Genomic DNA, 21,694 nt, shown 5'->3' on the forward strand with positions numbered 1-21,694 from the left:
CAATCAAATAAAAAATAAAATCACAGACATGAAGTGCAAACTTAAAAACTAATGTATAAGTACTTGGTACTTGTTTACGCATGAACACATGCTTTCACATCATAGAGTAATTATGAAGATGTCCGTCTTTCGACAGCTCCGTATTATAGAGTTTTGTATTTTTTTGTTTTTAATTGATTTTTTAATCCACGTATTTTTCTAACAGCATGAATGTTATTACGCAGGTAAATACAGAACAAGCTTGATGTATAAAGTGTTCACATCATTGACGTGATGGCAAAATGCAGATAGCCTATTGTAGAACAAAATAAATACCTTATCTTTGTACTAAAACGGCCCGGCATGGCCAGGTGGTTGAGGCATTCGATTCGTAATCTGAAGATCGCGGGTTCGAATCCCGTCGCACCAAAACATGCTTGCCCTTTCAGCCGTGGGGTATTATTATGTGATGATCAATCCCACTATTCGTCGGTAAAAGATTAGCCCAAGAGTTGGCGGTGGGTGGTGATGACTAGCTACCTTCCCTCTAGTCTTACACTACTAAATTAGGGACGGCTAGCGCATATAATTCTCGAGTAGCCTTGCGCGAAATTCAGAAAAATAAATTGTACTACAATATTTTAAAGGACATTTCATAAGATGAAAAATGGAACGAAAATTGCACAGTGAAAAGAAAGTTCACAAATTTAAACTATTCAAATTCGTTAAATAATTGTAAGACAGAAAATATTTAGTTAGTAAATAATATGTTAAAACATAACAGTGAAAATGTATGCATATTTTTCTTAAGTATTTGTAAATTAACAATGATTTAGTGAGTTACTGATAAAGGAGTTATTCTCATTTGTGTCTGTTTAAAGTTAAGCACAAAGTTACACAATAGGATATTTGTGCTCTGCCCACTACGGGTATCAAAATCTAGTTTCCTTTTTATTGTGAAACTTTAGTTATGTAGTAGAAAATGTATAGTGATATAAAATTCAATTTTTAAATATATATATATCTATATTTTAACTTTAATTGAGTTTCTGCGCGTCTGTAAAAGATTTATCACCATTTATTAATAAATCTAGAGTATATATTAGCACCTACGATTGTTTAATTTTTGTTCTAGTTAGTTTATGCTTCATCATCTCACTTTTACTATCAATGTACATATAACCATACCATAGAGCTAATAGAAATTACTTGTTATCCATTTATATCCCATCGTAGTGTTATACTTCCAAGAACATTTAAACTTTTTTGAGTTTACGAAACGCTTTTTCACAAAGTATTGATGAGTAGTCTGCCAGCAACTACTGCATGTACTTTTTGTCCGGTGTTTGTACTAAAATTGTTTACACTTTAAATTTGTACATTTTTATTCTAGTATTTATCTGGATTGGTTCCATAAGATAATTTTTTCATTTACATCCTATTATTAGATCTTTCATGGTAAAGGCCAAGCATGAACGAATTGGTTGGGGCGCTGGACTCGCAATATGTGGGTCATCGTCTCGAAATCAGTCACTGAACATGCTAATCCTTTCAGCTTCAGAGGCGTGATGTGACGGTCAACCCTGCTTTTTGATGGTTAAATAGTTGCTCAAGAATTGGTTCTAAATTAAGGACAGCTAGCACAGACAGTCTTCGAGTGGTTTGCGGGCGATTCTACAAAAAAAAAAAAATCGTAATATTACAAAGTATTTTGTCTTTCCTAGCTCATGGTTTGGTTGTTGTTAAGCGCATTGCTATATTTAGTGGAATTTGGTTGAAACATTAAACTTCGCTTCACACACACGGCAATACTATTCGTTGAAAGTTGATTTATGTCTTTCTTGCATGTAAATAGTCATAAACTAAAGTTAATGAAATTCCATGGTGACGTTAATAATAATAATTTAGTAACAACAATTTAATCAGAACCGTAGGTCTCATCTGGCATGTGGGGTTGCGGCAGCGTCTCCTCCACCTGTGTCCTTATGAAACCGTCGAGTTTTAATACTACACGGTATGCAGGATATGGGATTATTAGCGCTCTGTTTATTTGCTTAGTTTGTTTTTTGAATTTCGCACAAAGCTACACGAGGGCTATCTGCGCTAACCGTCCCTAATTTAGCAGTGTAAGACTAGAGGGAAGGCAACTAGTCATCACTACCCACCGTCAACTCTTGGGCTACTCTTTGACCAACGAATTATGGGATTGACCGTAACATTATAACGCCTCCATGGCTGAAAGGGCGAGCATGTTTGGGCGACGAGTATTCGAACCTGCAACCTTCAGATTACGAGTCGAGTGCCTTAACCATCTGGCCATGCCGGGCCAATCAGCGCTCTGAATTTTGACTTTTGATGTGTAGGAAAGTGTTATTATTATTCTATTTACTTATTTCCAGTGAGTCTATATTTACATTAACATAGACTCAGAATTGGTCGTTTCTCAGATTTTGTAATTTAGAAAGTATTATGTTTGAAGTGGGTTATAAAAGGCTGTGTACCGTACAAATAAATGTATACTTAAAGTGGTTCACTAAATCTATAAGAACAAATGAGCCTGTACGTGTATGTGATCACCATAGACCCAAGAGATTTGAGTTTTAATTGTAGTAATGCCACACTTGCTGCTATGTCCACCGAGAAGAATCGAGCTCTTGATTTAATATTGCAAATCCATAGACTGACCGTTGTCCCACTTGAGGAAAGCTGCAAGAGGAAAAAAAGAGAAAAGTTTGTGAATCACTAATACAGAGTTTCTTAAACTGTAGTCTTTACTGATAACTTTTCGACTTGTTTTCATACTGTTAACTACCACTACCAATGGTTACTACATATTGAATAACTTTAATTTTACGCCTCTAACAACGTCCAACGTAGAAAATTACCAAACAAGAAAAAAAATCACTATTTTCCTGTGTAATTTACATACTGTTTTGTTGTTAAGCACAAAGCTACACAATGGGTTATCTGCGAGGTAACCCTCATAGGTATTGTAATCTGGTCTTTAATATTATAAGCCTTCAGATTTACCAATGAGTCGCTAGAGAATGTAGTTTTAAAGATATTTTTGTTTAGATTTGTGTGTGCGATTCATATATTATTCGGGACCCTGTAATAAATAAATAAAGTAATTAACCCACAAGTGTATATCCCATTGATAATTTTACGGTTATGGCAAGAATATTTGAAGTCTAGCATTTACACATGGGGAAATTTAAGTCTTGCTGCTCTCCCCTCAGTAGCAAGTCTTTGGACTTATACTGTTAGAAACCGGATTTTGATACTTGTGTGGCTTTGTACTTCAAAACAAACAACAATAATTCTTGCTACTGCATATTGTACGATATTATTTCCGTTATTCGAAGGTGCATGCATTTTAAGACATCCGCCTACACATCAGATTTAACATAATTTCCACGTTTTATAGCTCATTGGTGATAAAGTGTCCTTCTGAATGATGACTGTTCTTTTGACTAGAATGACAAAGAAAATCACTTGAACGTGGTATTTATGTTGGTTTGTATGGTTTACTTTCTTCTCACTCTAGATGACTGTTAAACATGTTATTGACGTAAAATAAGTTATTTTGATAACTAGTGGCTCGTTAGTTTTATTTTAACCATTACTAGATATGCAACGTAATTCGTAGTTATATTACATAGTGCTTAGTATAATGATTTTTTATATGTTGTTAAAATACTTGAATTCCAATCATAAGGTAAAGAAAAGTCAAAATTATTATGTTTGAAATATATGTTTAAATTCGTAACAATCTAAATTTATTAAAAAGAGAAAAAAAATATTCCATGCCACGTGCAAGCTAACCGCAAGCCCGTCTACAGCAAAATAGAAACTATCAACAGCATGGATACAACGCCACGTGCGGGGATAACAAGATTATACTTCGTCTGCCTAAAACATAAACTGTGACGCTCCACTATTGGGTGAAGTCGGCCAATAGAAAATACCAACTCAATTCACCTAACGACTGTTGTCTCATCGACAGCAGGGCGCGGATGTCTGGGACGGTGCATTGGCTGGGTAAGTGGAACCAATAAATTGTACATTTTTACTTAATATATTTGTGTGTATTATGGATTGCATAAATTGTTTTATACCGCACATATAACAGTATGCATAATAAAGAAGTCATAGAATCACAAATATCATAAACGAGTGATAGATTTTCCAGTTGTTTACTGTAATTGAAAGAGTTTCTGCAATATGAGAGTAGGTGTACGGTACTTTGATATACGTACCCAGCCGCGTGTTACGGCTCAATTGCTTGTTTGGATACTCGCTTTTAGGGACCATGATAAAATTAACGTCACATTTATACTTTGAATACAATTAAGTAAAATTATATTATGATTATTTTAATACTCCAAGAAACTGTATGAGTTAAGGCATATAGCTTTTTATTAAAAAAAAGTCCTAAAGCTTTGGACTTTTGCTGTAATCATATTTATGTGTAATAGCTTCAAATGTGAAAACGTTATTTATACAGATACGATATAGTTGAAAATTTACAGGTTATTTGTATTATGGTGTTCAAACTGCACGTTGCGGCGTGTGCATGCTGAACACGATTATAAGTTTCGAGAACAACTAAAGAAGTATGTAAGTTTAAATCTGCTAGTAACGTCTGAAATGTAACAGACAAAAAGTCCCAGAACTTCTCTCTATTACCAGACGTGTCCAATTACCTGTCAAGCATTTACGTTGAATATGATTATTAGTAATCTCCTGCAGAGGACGCAGCAATATTTAATACCAACACTTACACATAACTTAAAGAATGGCATCATATCATACATATTTGTGAAAAAAAAATCATCCATCAACTATTAGAAATTTGGTAACTTTCATAACTAAAAAGTATGTTTAGTATTCAAACCAAAACATTAGCTATTATGGTTATAATATTAAAGAGTATAGATTATATTTAATAACTCTCCGGTGGAGCATGTTAGTCAGTAACTCGTTATTACAACTGTTACATATGTGATTTATTTAAATAATAATTTTTGTATATTTTTGACAGTGTTAGGCTGTGAGACAACATTATTTTAAATGTACTGTAAAACTTGCTTACAGTCAGAAACAAAACATAAATATGAATATCGAACCTATTCGTTGTAATAAAGATAAAATTTTGCAACGAAATATCCAAAGAGAAAAAAAAAAGATGCAACAAAAGCCCGAAACTGATTTTAAAACTAGTAACAAAGTTTGTCGATTTTATTCTCATTATTTCTTGTGTTCCTTCATCCTCCCCTCAGGCCTACAATTTTCTTTATTTCGTTGCAAAATTTTATCTTTATTATAACGAATAGGTTCGATATTCAAATTTATGTTCTGTTTCTGACTGTATAAAGCGTCCGATAATGCTATTATCGTAAGTGGGAAGTCAACATTTGTAAGAAGATTCGCTACCAACCAGAATGATGTTTGCTTCTTTTATGTTACCGTAGTCACATCGATTTGTGACAAGAGTAACATTACCAGTATCCGCCTGAACATAAATTATTTGTTGATTTTGTTTAAAATTTCGAAAAGTAGATCGAGCGTCAATAAACATTTCAGTATGAGAAGTCATAAATTTGTTCGTCAGAAAAATAAATTAATTTTCATTTAGACCACGTTAAAACAGTATTTTGAATCTGAAAAGTGCAGATGTCTGCATATAAAGACGCGATACTTTATATATAAATTATATATAATTTCTATACTTTACAGTATAGCACGTAAATTTAACATAAATCAAAAGTGTAATAATGACGGACAGTCTGTAAATGAGTATTTTCATATTGTGTAAATTCTTAACTTAAAGTGTCATTACTGTTACATTTGCCGGCGTTATCTAATTGCGACTGCCAGCTTCCCAACATCTATCAATAGGTAGCGCATATGTCGTGTTCAGTTACGTTGAAAAATGTTTGATTTGATTACGAGATACGATTATTTCGGGTAGATTTATTTCGAAACTTCAATTATATATTAATAGAAAATGAAGTTGAACTATTTGCTTTCTTATATTTTATGTATTTGTTCATTAAAATTACAAAATTAGTTTTGTCATTGTGGTGTCGAAATTCATTTTTTACAGTTAGAAGCCTTCGGACTTAACCCCAAACTACTGGGAAGGGGTATTTTAAATGCTAAATTGACTTAACAGTAAAATTAATGTAAATAAGCGAGATAAACGCGATAGCTTTCACTTTTAACATTAAATATTTGTGATACTAAACTGACTCGCTTCTTGAATAGTCGCTGATTATTCATCAATTCACTGTTTCGCGTTATTCGAGTTGATACTTCGCCTTCCACTCCTTCATTTTCCAGATTATAACAACTTCCGCCCTGTTTCAAACGTTTAGAAATATTGAAACTAAAAGCTTGCAACAAAACGAAACAAAGCTATCGTAGCTAAGCTTAACCACCGATAGGTTTCGTACTTCTATAAACATTGAATACTGGTACGATGTTATAATACAGGTTAACAATTTAATATTTTTGACTCTTCGTATATGATTTTGTACATCGATCTCAGTTAGTTTACCATGTGATAAAAAAACACACAAACAGAACTATCACTAATCCCCAAGCGTGCTACTTTTGGTTTGAATGCCACGTGCTCGATGACATCATTTGTGAGCGTGATTCGCCAACGACGTAACTAAGGAGGAGTGGGGGGTGGTGGAACGAGACGTCAAATTAAAGTTTTACATTTTTTGTGTAATTTCTAAAATTGTAATATTTTCGTTTTATTTACGATTTATACATTTATTTATTTATTTTTCTAGTAGATAGTATAAGTATTTATTTAAGTTTCATTCTAGAATTTTCATATATTAGGTATCCAGACGTTCAACTTAATAGTTACTGTACAAGAGGAAAATATATATTATAATATAAGAAAACGGCAGTCGGTGGCCCTCCATAGTGTCATTTCACACAACTAACGTCATTTCAAAAAAAATCCGTGAAGGGGGATACTAAAGTTTTGTGTAGTTCATTTATTCTTTAGTTATTCAGTTACCTTATGTGTGATAACATTATAATATTAAAAGAGAGGATAGCCCCATAGTAAACGACGCTCTTGCTGCTCACCCAACTCCAGTAAAAAGAAATATAAAATTACATTTATTCTTATTTTTTCAGAAAATCGTTAATCCTTCCTTTAGTTTATTGTAATATGTCAGACTTCGCTACTGCTGAAAGCAACTCACTCCATAACTAATCACATTGTCAGAAAAATAAAACTGGAGTTTGCCTAGCTTCCATAAATCTTAATTTCGTGTTCACATGCCTTCAGCATTCAACACAAAGAAATCGAGTAATTTTATTCCGTTTGTCTTCCGTATAGTATTTATAATTTCAGTAATATCACTTCTTATCCATCTTTTCCCGAGATAAAACAAGAGATCTTAACCTATCTTTATAACTCAACCATCCACAGAGTCGCATTACCGGCTCTCCTTTGAACCCTTTCCAGTAAGTCAGTGAGGTTTTGTTTTTTTTAACTTGTGATCTAAAATGAAATAGTTACTTATGTAGGCTCCTAACAAGCAATAGTGAAAACTATCGACACAAATCGAAGGAGACGCGAAAAAAAATCACTTGTAGATCAAATCATTCTGTCCATCGCTGGTATGTAGTTAATCATATTTATACTACTGTAAGCAAAAAGGTAAATTCACGGGCAGAAATTACTAATTCAATGTAGTGATCTAATTCACTCTGGGTTATTGATGTTAAATAAGTTTATTCTTTGAAATAACTTTCGTATACTGAATATTGTTTTGAGCTGTCTTTTTGATATTTTAAGTTAGACATTTATAATTGTTTTGGCTAGAAACTGTTACAGGGCATATTCGAATCGCTTATCCATAATATCTTTTGGATATTTTTTCTAATAGATGAATTTAGTGAATAGGAACAGGAAGTTAGCTTTTCCAATGTGGCGGGGACTGCTTTAGTCCTTCCTTTCTTTCTTACTAGAAGAGAACTTGATGATTATAAAGCAGTAAAAAGGTTTATTTTCAGGGATAATTATTGTTTTATAAGTGACTGGAATGGTCATTATGCAATCAGTGCGATAAAAGAAGAAAAAATTGTTTGCAAAACATTTTCGGTATTTTACGCACATTTATGGTACGTTTCCTGTACCATCTTGACGTTGTAACCACTCCTTTTACATCACCTTCTTGTCGAGAATAATGGGAAGAAGTAATAAACGTTGTTCAGCGTGACGTTATTGCTATGCAAAAAGTTCCACATTTTAGACGAATATGTGATGTTCAAAGTTTATTAAGGCTTTGGAAAATATTGTAACAGTATAGTGAGTGTATTACGGTATGGTTGATAGGTTACTGAAATAGTGAGTGTATTAGCCACTGCAGTTTTCAATCAGTATATCGGTAAAGTGGCAAAGATAAACAGGTGACTACTTAGTTTTATATGAGTGTTAGGTCTATCATTAGTTTCGGAATTTCTATTAAAATATTTTTGAAATTAGATCTATCAGCGAATGTAACGTGAATAAGTTGTATGTTGTACTTGAAGTAATAAAACGCTTTCATTATGATTAAAGAACTACACTTTGCAATATTTTTACCGAATAATCTGAAGGAAACCACCTAACGAAAGAGACCGTTACAAAATTGGTTTCAGAAGTTAAAATATTATTTGTAAAGTTGAAACACAATCAAAACTAAACTTAAAGATGAGCCTTCTACGGGTACAGCGATAAGTTTGTGGACTTCAAAAGCTAAAAATAGGATTTTGATATCCGTGGTGGACAGAGCACAGATAGCCTTTTGTGTACTTTTGTGTGCTTAAATTACAAACAAACATATTTAAAGATGGTGACAAAGCGAGATCGAAAATCAGTTGTAAATGACGGTATTGGGAAAAATAAGGAGAAAGAGATGGAAGATTACAAGAATATCAAGAAAGAAAATGAGTAAATTAGAAGAAGATCGAGTATGAAACTAATATTACATCAGTAAAAACTGAAGAAAATAGTAAGTTGAGAGAGGAACTACTAGTGAGAGATACTCTCCATGGCCATGCGTTTAAGGTGCTCAAATCGTAATATGAGGGTCGCGGGTTCGAATCCCCATCACACCAAACTTGTTCGCCCTTTCAGCCGTGGGGGCGTTATAATGTGTCGGCCAATCCCGCTATTTGTTGGTAAAAAGAGTAGCCCAACAGTCGGCGGTGGGTGGTGATGACTAACTAGTTGCCTTTCCTCTAGTCTTACACTGTTAAATTAGGAATGGCTAGCGCAGATAGTCTTCGTGTAGCTTTGCGCAAAGTTCAAAAACAAATAAACTAGTATGAGACATAAGATCCACAGAAGTATTGCTGATATTAAAGTTTGATGGAGGACGAGAAATTTTACTTATTGAAGTTCGATGAACAATAGGGAAAGATTATAAAACAAAAGAACTACAAAAGGAAATTATTGAAATAAAAAGGGAAGTAAAAATGACCTGAATGAATCAAAAGGACTGTAACGTCTAGCTAAAATATCATTAAAGTGAACTGATGGTGCATACAAAGACAAAACCAGTCACAATTCTCTCGACATGAACTAAAAATTTCTAGCTTAAAAACAAAACCAAGAAAAACTATTAATTATGCAATATAGACGAGGAGAATCCGTCTAATCTACACCTGTTACTACTTTTTTTTTTTTTTTTACTTTCATTATGGTGGGTTGATGATGGACATTTTTTATTTTTATAATTTAGTGGAAATATATACTATTAATATCATATCAGTTTCTCTAATTTCGGATTACACTGGTGGCTAGTGAAACTGGACTGATTTTTCCAGGATGGTACAAGTATCCGGAAGCGCTGGCCCAACGTTAAGGTGCTATTTACAGAATCTATAAGTTCAACTTCGACTCATTGCATGTGCATATAACTAATTCTACCACATGGACGGATCAAGTTTATTAATAGGTTGTGTGTGTTTTTCTTATAGCAAAGCCACATCGGACTATCTGACCGAGTGGAATCGAACCCCTAATTTTAGCACTGTAAGTCCGTAGACTTACCGTTATCCCAGCGGGAGACTTATTTAATAGGGAGGACATGATACAGATCCCTGCCCATGGAGTGTGATACCAGATATTTCACACACAGCAGCTAGGCTTGGCCCCACTGAAAATTTGAAATGTTTTGATAAATAAGAAACTGATGTTTTTAAACTCAGATATCAGTAACATGTACGTGTGTCTGTCAGTTGTATATGTACTTCTTCATACTTTGAGCATCCGTTAAGATCATTTCTTGTTCATTTATTTTAACTAAAATGGTTTTGGCAGATATTATATTTGTGCAAGAAAAAGTGACAAACGGTCGTTATATAAGAACGATTTGTTCTACCATCAAGAATGGGAAATGAAACTTGTATATAATACATGGAATAATATATGCTTGTAAGCTGAACTCGCTACAAAATAGTAGTTTTACTTTTTTATCATTTCTCCACAGAAGTACGTGTGGTAAAAGAACAAAATTACATTACTGTTGAGCAATTAGGTGCTCAAATAAGTGTACAAATCAACTTTATCGGTTATTTATAAGCATCATAAGGTAATAGATTAAAAGCGACAACCATTGTTTTCTCAAATGATCCACACACACTTAGAGATAATTTTGTTTGTTGGTTGATTTTTGAATTTCGTGCAAAGCTTTACGAGGGCTATCTGCTTTAGCCGCCCCTAATTTAGAAGTGGAAGACTAAAGGAAAGGCAACTAGTCATCACCAACCACCACCAGATTTTGGGCTACTTTTTACCAACGTATAGTGGGATTGACTGTCACGTTATAACGTCGCTACAGCTGAAAGGGCGAGCATGTTTGGTGTGATTTGGATTCGAAACTGCGACCCTCAGATCACGAGTCGAGCGCCCTAATCACCTGACCATGCCTGGCCCGTGATAATTTTAAATAGCAACAATTGTGAACGGTCCCTAACATCTGATGTTAATTTAAATAATAAACCATTTCCTCAGTCCTAGATATTGCACGGTAGTTGCGAGAACCTGAATTTGTTTTGCATTATCAAACAAAACTAGAAGTTTCAATTAACAATGCATTTAAATTTATTTAGTAGGCTGACATCTTTACTGACCTCCTGCTTGCAACTTTCTATAAAGGCTTGGTCTTGCTCTTCAGATAAAGAAAAGTTTGGTCGTTTTATTTTAGGCCGTATAAGCCTCTGGAGCTCAACAAATTTTAATCTCGTGGCAATTTTAAAAATGATCAAGACCACGCAAAAATTCTATCCCAACTTAGCAGAATACGAAAATTTCAACTCAACTCAATAACCTAGAAGCGGATCTGATGAAAATAATGCTTTTTACATTTTTCAAAGTTACTCATTGATTTCTAATCTACTCCTGAATGGACTATTAATATGTAGTTTCAACATTCTTATAACCATGATAATTGTTTTCTGCACCTTACACGCTACACTCATGCTAACTAAAAGCATGTGACAGACACTTTAAATAAACAAACTCACGAAATGTATTAGTATGTGGAGAGTAAAACTAACGGAAGGAGAAGTACGCAGTTTAACCAATAAAAATTAGCTTTTTTTTTTTTTTTCCCAAGGAATTGTTAGAAAAGTGATTCGTGCCAGCATTGGTTAGTTAAAACTTTTTTGTATCTTATTTGTAAAATAATTGGTGGCTAGGTGCTGAGTAGTCGTGTTTTAACAGTACAAACAGACATATCACATTATGCAGGTCATCAAGTGACTACTGCCCCTTACAGATATGTTCATTATATCTGTTTTTGTTGAACCATGTGTCAATGAAGGATTTAACATATTTAGGGTATCCCAAAAGTCTAATTATCGATAAGTGATTCTAAAAATACAGGTCTCAGAGACATTCGTACTCTCCCTCTTCTTGGACACAAAATAATAGAAACAGTTTTAAAAGCAGCTGTTGTTGGTTTATTCACTCATAACAAGATTTTCTAGATGCAACCTGTAACTAGTTAGTAACTTTTAAGTGCGCTATTCGCACTGGGTTCCTGTGTTTTTCAATCGTTAAATTTTAAATTGTCAGGTTCGCCTCCTAGTGGATCAGCTGTTAGTGTAAAGAATTATAACGCTGAACTCCAGGTTTCGTTTTCCCACAATGAACAAAGTGCAAATAGCCTAATATGTATGTTTTAGGCTAAAACAAGCAAACAAATAATCAATCATTATATTTCAAATTGCTGTTCTAAAACATTTTTTCACCGTGTAAGCATCTATAAGTTTATGAAACTTACAGTTAATTTCATTACTACATTTATTCGTTAGGTTTAGCCTTTCTTGTTATTACAAATACATATATTTCTTGTTGCGTTTAGAAAACGCGCCTATTTTGAGCTTAGTCTCAGAATAAGTGAACGTTAAATGAGTAAATTCTTAATCCATATCAACTTTTCTGTTGGTAAAACTTTTGTTTACCTTTTTCAATATAGTTAGTGATCCTAAATAAATATCGTTTCACTCTTAAAATTAAAGCAACTTGCTATAATAGTGAGGAATTATATTAAACTTTGATTATAGGTATTTATTTTTACATGTGGATGGTGTGTTACACCCATAGATGTCGGGGCAATCGTTGCACTGATTCTTTGTTGTTCGTCCTGAGTAAATGTTAGTAAATAAGAGATACAAGATACACATCATTTACGAATTCATTTTATCGACCCCTGTTTGTTTGAATATGCTTCTCGTAGCATACAACATAGTCAGGATAAAAGGTTTAAGACTTATTTAAATTGTTGTAGAAAAGGAAGTTGTTCACAAATTCATTTTTTTCCATCGTCACTTGGTGGTAGAATTAGGAACTTAAAATGTGTTCAATTGTTTATCACAACTTTATGAATAACCTCGGGCTTTCAATAAACCACAGGATACTGTTGGAGACTTATTTACCTATAACGCTAAAAACTGGATTTTTATACTTATTGTAGACACATTACATACAGCCTACCGTGTAGCTTTGTGCTTAACACGACCGAAACAGGAAAGGAAACTTGTGTGTTTTATCGTCTGGTTATAATATTGACATCGTATCAGTAAGTTCCCAGTTTGTTCCCCGGTGAAACAACAGTAAGTCTACGGCTTGCCAATCTAAAATTCCAAGGTTCGATTCTCTGCAGTTGACACAGCAAACAGCCCAGTGTGACTTTGCTGTAAAAAAAGAAATAATATTTCTAGTTAGTATTTGTGGTTCTATTTTCATGGAGAATTGACACAGGAACAAATACAGACAGTAGTTTAAATCATTCTAATTTTCTATTTTTCTCATTTTCAAATCTGAAACGGAAGATGGCACAAAATGTTAATTGTACCTTACCTTCTGTGTAAATAAGATTATACATTTTGCAGTAATTGCTGTGAGATAAGATTGCATCCTTATATAGGTATTCTGTACCCCTCATTTTTATTTTGGTGAATTTTACAGTTTTAAAACAGTTTATTTATAGTCAAAACAGCCATTTGCCAAACATTCACAGCTTATATAATGTCACGATGGAAGGAATACTTCCAAACTACCTTTTTTGACACTGTTTGACCTCTGACACCGCTTTGGGAATGGTACGTAATAGTTCTCTCCGGCGACAGATATATGTACTCTTAAATCATAAAGATGTGTTCATTTAGGGGAGTTAGAGTTTTCAAGAGGGAGATGCCTCATATTTGAAAAACAAGTGAATACAGATGAGGAACAAGGACTATCTGGAAAGAGACCTCTAACGAGTTGTATCTCAGCCATTGTGACGAATGTGCGTCGTCATGTTACACGAGAGTAGACAAATATAAGGGCCAATATGCACACAATCATGATGGATCTTTCTCTGTCACAGATTGCTTCCACGTTATATCAACTTTCGCATACCTCAAGCATATGGCCAAGTGTGTTAAGGCGTTCGACTCGTAATCCGAGGGTCGCGACTTCGAATCCCGGTCGCACCAAACATGCTCGCCCTCCCAGCCGTGGGGGCGTTATAATGTGACAGTCAATCCCACTATTCGTTGGTAAAAGAGTAGCCCAAGAGTTGGCGGTGGGTGGTGATGACTAGCTGCCTTCCCTCTAGTCTTCCACTACTAAATTAGGGACGGCTAGCACAGATAGCCCTCGAGTAGCTTTGTGCGAAATTTAAAACAAACAAACAAACAAAACCTCAAGCATATGGAAAATAAGATGGGTATTTATGACATTCTATACAAAGACATACTGGATATATCTCAGGACCCATGTGCGATCGGACTGTTGAAATAAGGAGTGGTTGTGTCCTTTAACCACGACAGCCTCACGGCTGAGGTTCTGGAATGGAAACTGTAGAGGGCAGGACTATTATCAAGATACTCAACCTGTAGATAAAATACGATCGGACATAACGACACTGACCGCAACTACGTAGTAAGGCTCCAAATTTGTCTTATTGTGACATACCGAACTTCTGATTACCCATGAACCTCTTAATGTTTTACTTCTAATTTTATTTGTGTACTATAATCGAAAATCAGGGGTTCTAGTTTTATTAAAAATATCAACTATCTTTCTCTGTTTCTCGATATTATAAACATTCAGTGTGGAAAAAATGGTAAGTAAAGGGACCGCTTACAGTGGCATAACGGTATTTCTGCAGACTTACAACCCTAGAAACTTGGTTTCGATACCCGTAATGGAAAGAAAACAGGTAACCGACCGTGTAGCATTGTGCTCAACTTCAAAGAAACAAAACAAAGAAAAAAGAACCTATCAATAAACATTTTTCAGTGTTCTGTAGTTGTTGTTTTTCATCTGCTTTTTTACTTTTTACAGTATGAAGTCTTCGCATTGGCGTGGAACGAATGTTAGTAATGTTCATTGTTCTTGCCGTCTCTCCCAAGCAGCATGAAACTTGTAAGGCGGCAAGTCTACATTGTCTTCTAGACTTAATTACTCAATTAAAACTATTTCATGTGGCTTTCAAAGAAACCTATTGAGGTGTGGAGGGAGGGCTCTTACAGCAAAGCCACATCGGGCTATCTGCTGAGTCCACTGAGGGGACTTGAACTCCTGATTTTAGCATTTTAAATCTGAAGACTTACCGTTGTCCCAGCGGGAGAATGCACTAACCGTCCCTAATGTAACAGTATAAGACTAGAGAGAAGGCAGCTAGTCATCACCACCCAGCGCCAACTCTTGGGCTACTCTTTTACCAACGAAGAGTGGGAGTGACTGTCACATTATAATGCCTCCACGGCTGTAAAGAACCTATCGACATTCAAATCGCCCACCGTAAGGGCGAGCATGTTTGGAGATTCGAACCTGCAACTTTCAGGTTATGAGTCGAGCGCCGTAACCACCTGGCCATGTTGAGCGAGAATCAAACTTAGGATTAAATTAATTAAAGCCACGTGCACAAGGGAGCATTTTAAAGGTCTTTTAACGTCTAGTTTTTCTTTATATATTCATTCAGACCACAATATTCTATTGTGTTATTAAATATTATCTTCGTGATGACTTCGTGATAAATTATACAATTGTATAATTTTTAACTTTCTTTACGATATTTGTGCTTGCGAAGTCTCAAAACTGTATATGTAATTGAATCATCAGTTCGACAATCTATACCAATCATTTACCTAGCATCTCCTGTTCGACCAATTGACAACATTTTCATTAAAGACCTTAAGGAAAACTTGACAATTCATTAAGTATTGCGTCGAATTTGAACGAAGTGTGTGCTCGTAGGAACTAGCGATAACTGTAATGATTGGTTGACGTAAGGATGGAGGCCAATTATTCGTGATTGTTGGTCGACGTGATGACAAAGACCAACTAATTTGTGATAATTGGTTGCTGTAAAGATAAAGACTAACCGAAAAATTTTGCAACTTTGACACTTGAAAAGGTGAAGCCGACAATAAACCATCTGAAGTCGATAATACCGCTTCTTTTTAAAAGCTGTCTCGTGTTTTTGTGTGCAAAAAATGTTTGTTTTTTGAATTTCACGCAAAGCTACACAAGGACTAAAAATATATCTCGTCATCAAGAACTACACGAGGGCTATCTGCGCTAGCCGTTCCTAATTTAGCAGTGTAAGACTAGTCATCACCACCCACCGTCAACTCTTGGACTGCTCTTTTACCAACGAATGGGGGGATTGACCGTAACATTATAATACCAATACGGTTGAAAGGGTGAGCATATTTAGAGTGACAGGGATTCAGACCCGTGACCCTCGGATTACGAGTCGGGCGCTTTAACCACTGGGCCTATACGAAAACTATTTGGTATATATTATATATACACGTTGTTAGGAACATACCATTGTGTATTAGGATTGTTTACGCTTAGAGGCTAGCATGTTGTTACGTTAGAATTTTTTAAATGTCAACTAAAAGAATCTGACTAAGAAACAAATGCTCAAAAGAAAGAATGCTATAAATGCTCATATATGTAAACTTTACACAAGAGTCGAACTGTTTAATTCCAGCAGAGCATAGTTAGGGTTGAAAGATGTTTTAGACCATATAGATTAGCAGTGTTTAATGGTTCCAGTTGAGCAAAGTTAGACTTGAAGGATGTTCTAGATCATGTAGATTAGCAGTGCTTAATGTAATGCTTAGAAGTAGAACTATGTTATTTTGGTTGCTGTAACCATACAACTTGCAAGTAATCGTTGAATATTCAAACTGTTGTAATAAACAGTTAGATTTTATATTGTAATAATTTTCTGTCAAACTCGAGATAATCTGGTGTAAAATATCTTCTTAAAAGTTGTTAGAAGGAACTGGATTGTAAAGAAAATGGTTTCTAATCTGAAAGTCGTCCTAAATGAAAAACATTTATAAAGATCTTTTGACAATGGTATCACAGCATAATAGAAAATAAACGTAAAATGTGATCATGAGAAAGTCAAATGCAGTAATTTAATACAGGTAGTAGACGATGTGGAAACCCAATTCTAGCATCGCTATCCATGGGCGTCTGTAGGAGGGGACGAGAGGAGGGTTTGCCCCCTTACCTTTCACAACAAATTGCACTTATGATGTAAACATAGCATTGTAGTTAAAATAAATACTTTAAGTAATTTTTATTAAAACTATAAATTGGTGTTTTATCTTTTAGTACATGTAAAACATATTATTTTAGTCTGTTGATTTGCACTGTAACAGCTGATCTCCTTCCGAAAATATTTCTGTGTACGTCCATTTAGCCACCGCCAAGGAGATCAGTAAGTTGAAAATTCTACTAACAAGCATGAAGAAGAACCTTCTGAAGGAAAAATCGTCATCAAAGACGATGTCCACTGGTAAACGAAGTCTTTATCTGCAATGAAAATCTGCTCTACACTCTGAAATTTCTCTAGTCCATACAGCTGTGTTAATGTATTATAATCTGAGAGATACGTGTTTGACCTCTAACCCCTTCTTGGCTGTTGGATCTGCACGTGTCAAATATCGTTTAATCAATGATTGAATGATTCAGAAAGTTATTTTTCTTTTAAAATGCATATACTTCATTTCTTTAGTGTTCCTTAAATGTACATCGTTCAGTAGGGATGGCCACTGGGGGATACTGATGAGATTTATCATAACATGAAATATACATACAGTCTTGGTACTCTCAATCATTATTGGCTACTTAGGACAAAAACAAACGTTATTTACGTTAATAAGTGGTAAAACGTTAATTCTGTAATTGCATTTCGTTTTCAACTTTTACCTGTCGTCCGCTGGTATAGTGGTAAGTCTACGGATTTAGAATGTTAAAATCAGGGGATCTATTCTTCTTGGTGGACTCAGCAAAGAGCCTGATGTGCCTTTGCTATAAAACACACACACATGTTTCTTTTGCTTTTTGACTGAAAAAAGAGAGGTGGAAAATAAAATGTTATTTAAATACTGAAGCCCAGTGGTTATGAATATTTTTATTGTTTATTTACTTTTAAACTTTATACTGCTACTAGCATATTTCAGAAGAAAAAAAAAAGAACTTCCGTAAACTTCACACCGTGCACCACAAGAGCACGTCTGCTACTTTATTTCGCTTCTCTCTATGTATGTATGTATGTTCGTGTAATAAGACAGTAAGGTGGTTTCAATGACATAGGGTAAAGGTTATTCTTGAGAACATTTGTGTATATATACCGAACTGGTGTACAGTTAATTTGCTACTCTGAAGTTTACGCTGTTTATAAAACTTTTCGGAAGCTTTTCTTGTAATTAGTAGTTGCGAAAACCCTAATTTTCATTTGCGTTAAATCTTAAAATATTATAGTACAGCTAATGGAAGTGAAGAAATACACATTTCTTACCTTCTTGGAAAGTCGACAGTTTACTGTATAACTTATTAACGTAAACAGTTATATGTAAGCTGTCTTGTGTGAATTATAGTGGAGAGTTGTATTTTCTTCTCCTACATATCAAAGACTCTCTCTATCTCTCGGTATGATATGTACATACCCTGGAGGGTCAGGTGCTTTTTGACCTCTTCCTCCTTCCTGTACTTGTGTGGTCATGCAGTGTTTGATGGTGTTAGTTACTGCTTTTTTGGGTCAGAGTGAGCTGAATTTACTCCGACCCTTTTCAGGACAATGTCCATGTATTGATATACATGTATAGATATTGTTTTGCCCCATCAGTAAGATGTCTAGTTTGTTGGTGGCACTTTTTGTTATTTCTTTATATATATAATTATTATATATATATTTTCATTTATTTATTTATTATTATTTATTTTTATATTTAAATTATATATTGATTGAGGAGAGGTGTTTAGGACTATCTTCATCATGTATGAGGTACCTGTCTAGTTTGCATAGTAATTCGTTTTACATCCAATTTTTATCAAAGTAACTTATTGTACTATGTAGGAGTCTATCTGGTATAGTTGGTATGTTTGGTTGTTTATGTATAGATTGAGATGATGTTGCTCTGGGAACTCTATATGCTGTTATGAGGAGTTTGTTTTGGATTGTTTATAGTTTTGTTTTAATTGTTTTGTTACTTACAGTTATCCAAGCTGGAGCTGCATAGTCTATTACTGGTCTAATGTATGTTTTGTAAATGTTTAGTATATTCTCTGTTGATGCTCCACTATTCTTGCCAGTTAGACTCCTAGCATAGTTGGTTCTTCGCCAGACTTTATTTTTAATTTCGTTTACATGGTTAATTCAAGTTAATTTTGCATCATAGGTTAGACCAAGAAATTTTGCCGATGTGGCAGTCTGAAGTAGTGTTCCATTCATATATATTTCAGGTGTGTTTTTTTTTTATTTTGTCAGTTTTGTGAAGACGACAAGTTGTGTTTTTGCGCTGGTTATTTTTATTCTGTATTTTTCACAGTATTCGCTTATTCTATTTAGTTGTGGTTGTTGGTGTAGTGGCAATTTTCCAGACTGCCACATCATTAGCAAACTCTGATTAGTATCCTTCAATGGCATATTTTTTACATACATGATGAAGAGTATAGGGCTAACCACCCCTACCTGATTGATGACAGCTTCTGGAGTAAAGTACTCAGAAAAGGTTCCCTCTGCATTTTCTATTTTCCACGCAGTGGTCCCAGTTCATTCATACGGAACCTTAGACCAATGTACCATACAGTGTCAAATGCTTTCTTAATTTTAAAAAGCAGGCGACAGTGCATTGTTTTTTGTTAAAGCTATATTATTTCTTCGGTTAGTCTGACTAAGTGGTCAGTTGTTTGTCTAAATTTCATGAATCCATCTTGTTCTTCTGGTAATTTTGATTTTATCTTCAAGAATGTGGAGAGTCTATTACTGATTATTCTTTCAAGAATTTTGCCTACACAGCTGGTCAGGCTGATTGGTCGGTAGCTATTAGGTTTATTTGTTGGCTTTCTTTCCTTATGGAACATTAATATATTAGCAAGCTTCCAAGAAACTGGTATGTATCCTCAGGATAGAGATAAGTTAAAAAGTGCTTTTAGGTGGTCAAACAGTTTCGGAATGCACTTTTTTAGAAGGATAGCTTGTATCTCATCTTCAGCTGGAGACTTGTTTTTGTGTTTTTTTGTTATTTCAAGAAGTTCATGTATGGATATTTCGTTAGTATCGTGTCTTTGTAGTTTGTGACGTGTCTTGTATTTGTCTCAGATATACTCGTTGGGAAACTTGATGTAAATTATTCTTTATTGTTTAGTGTATAGTTTGTGACTTTGTTGTACACTCGTTGGATTGGTTTGGCTTGTTTTGAATTTCACGCAAAGCTACTCGAGGGCTATCTGTGCTAGCCGTCCCTAATTTAGCAGTGTAAGACTAGAGGGAAGGCAGCTAGTCATCACCACCCACCGCCAACTCTTGGGCTACTCTTTTACCAACGAAAAGTGGGATTGATTGTAACTATGTAACGCCCCACGGCTGAAAGGACGAGCATGTTTGGTGTAACGGGGATTCGAACACGCGATCCTCGGATTACGAGTCGAGTGCCTTAACCACCTGGTCATGCCGGGCTGTGACTCGTTGGAAGATACATAACTGTATGTATAGGGCAGCTTTATCTTCTGTATTGTTTCATTATTTATTACTTACGCGTTTTAACTCGAATGAAAGGTTTATATAGTATACCATGTTCCATATAGTGCCGTTTAGCAGGCTTTATCTGATTTTTTTTTTTCAACTCCACAGCTTGAACTTACTTACGTTGGTGAATTTTCAACTGTACAAATATTTTTACTGGTGCTTAATTTTTGATCAACTACACACAAGGAAGACCTCCGCCTTCTTGGTTACAATTTTTTTGTGTTGACTTGCAGTTTAAATTTGGAGTTGGTGTTATGTTTAACACTACAAATGTCTGAAATGAATATTGATAACTTTAAGAGTCGCTGCAGTGCTCATTTCATGCATATGTAACAAATATGATTTGATTTTTTCTTCTGTAAAGTTATAGATTCGTTGCTTTCAGTTAGTGTAGTTACGTGTAATAGCCAATCTACAAAAAGAGAAATAACTACGTATTACAGTCCTTTAAACGTCGTGTCTAGAATATCAGCTTTATATGTTTGGTGACTGTAATTCCTTTTTAGTGGTCGATTTGTATATAACTGTGTTGCAGTTGATGTCCACCTTCCTGTTATTTTAGATTTACAACTTACTTGTAGGTTCTTTGGTATAACCTGCAACTTTGTCCACTGGACATCATGTAGTATTTTCAAGAACTTAAACCTTCATGTCAAAATGACCCTCGCTGTGACAGCAGTAAACGTACGACCTTACAACGCGAAGATCCGGAGTTTGATTCCATGCGGTGAGCACAGAGACCGGAGTTTTCTGTTGTACCAATAAATGTGAAACATGGGTTAAAGTTGGCTAGTTTTTTCTGTGTGGTGTACCCAGTGGCCAAAGTTGTATGCTTACTGAAGAATATAAAACATGGATTAAAGTTAGCTAGTCATTTTGAGGTTGTTGTAACTATGAAATTTCATAATTCTGGCGAAGGACGTGGACTTAGAATTAGTAATAAGCACCATAACGTTGTTCAAATAATAAAAAAGCAACATAGCTGACCAATCATAGAATAACGTATTTAACTTATCTTAATATAACATCCATAAATTTAAAATTTATATTGCTTTCCAAGAGTTTCAACTACTTAGATCAATACGTTCATAGAGTCAGTTGTTTTTTATTTTATTACCCAATACACTAAAGGTATTCTGTTT

At 34.7% G+C, this 21,694-nt stretch overlaps 1 protein-coding gene across 1 annotated transcript in view; it reads left to right on the forward strand.

Moving 5' to 3' along the window:
- Nucleotides 1-3,980: 3,980 nt before the first annotated feature.
- The window catches only part of LOC143239162 (uncharacterized), a 63,352-nt gene continuing 45,638 nt past the window's right edge, over nt 3,981-21,694 (forward strand). Inside the window, exon 1 of the mRNA XM_076480019.1 lies at nt 3,981-4,020. Coding sequence (XP_076336134.1) covers nt 3,996-4,020 — 25 coding nt within the window. The 5' untranslated portion in view covers nt 3,981-3,995. The remainder of the gene's footprint in view (nt 4,021-21,694) is intronic.

Source organism: Tachypleus tridentatus, chromosome 13, assembly GCF_004210375.1.
Source record: "Tachypleus tridentatus isolate NWPU-2018 chromosome 13, ASM421037v1, whole genome shotgun sequence".
Classification (NCBI taxonomy): Eukaryota; Metazoa; Arthropoda; class Merostomata; order Xiphosura; family Limulidae; genus Tachypleus; species Tachypleus tridentatus.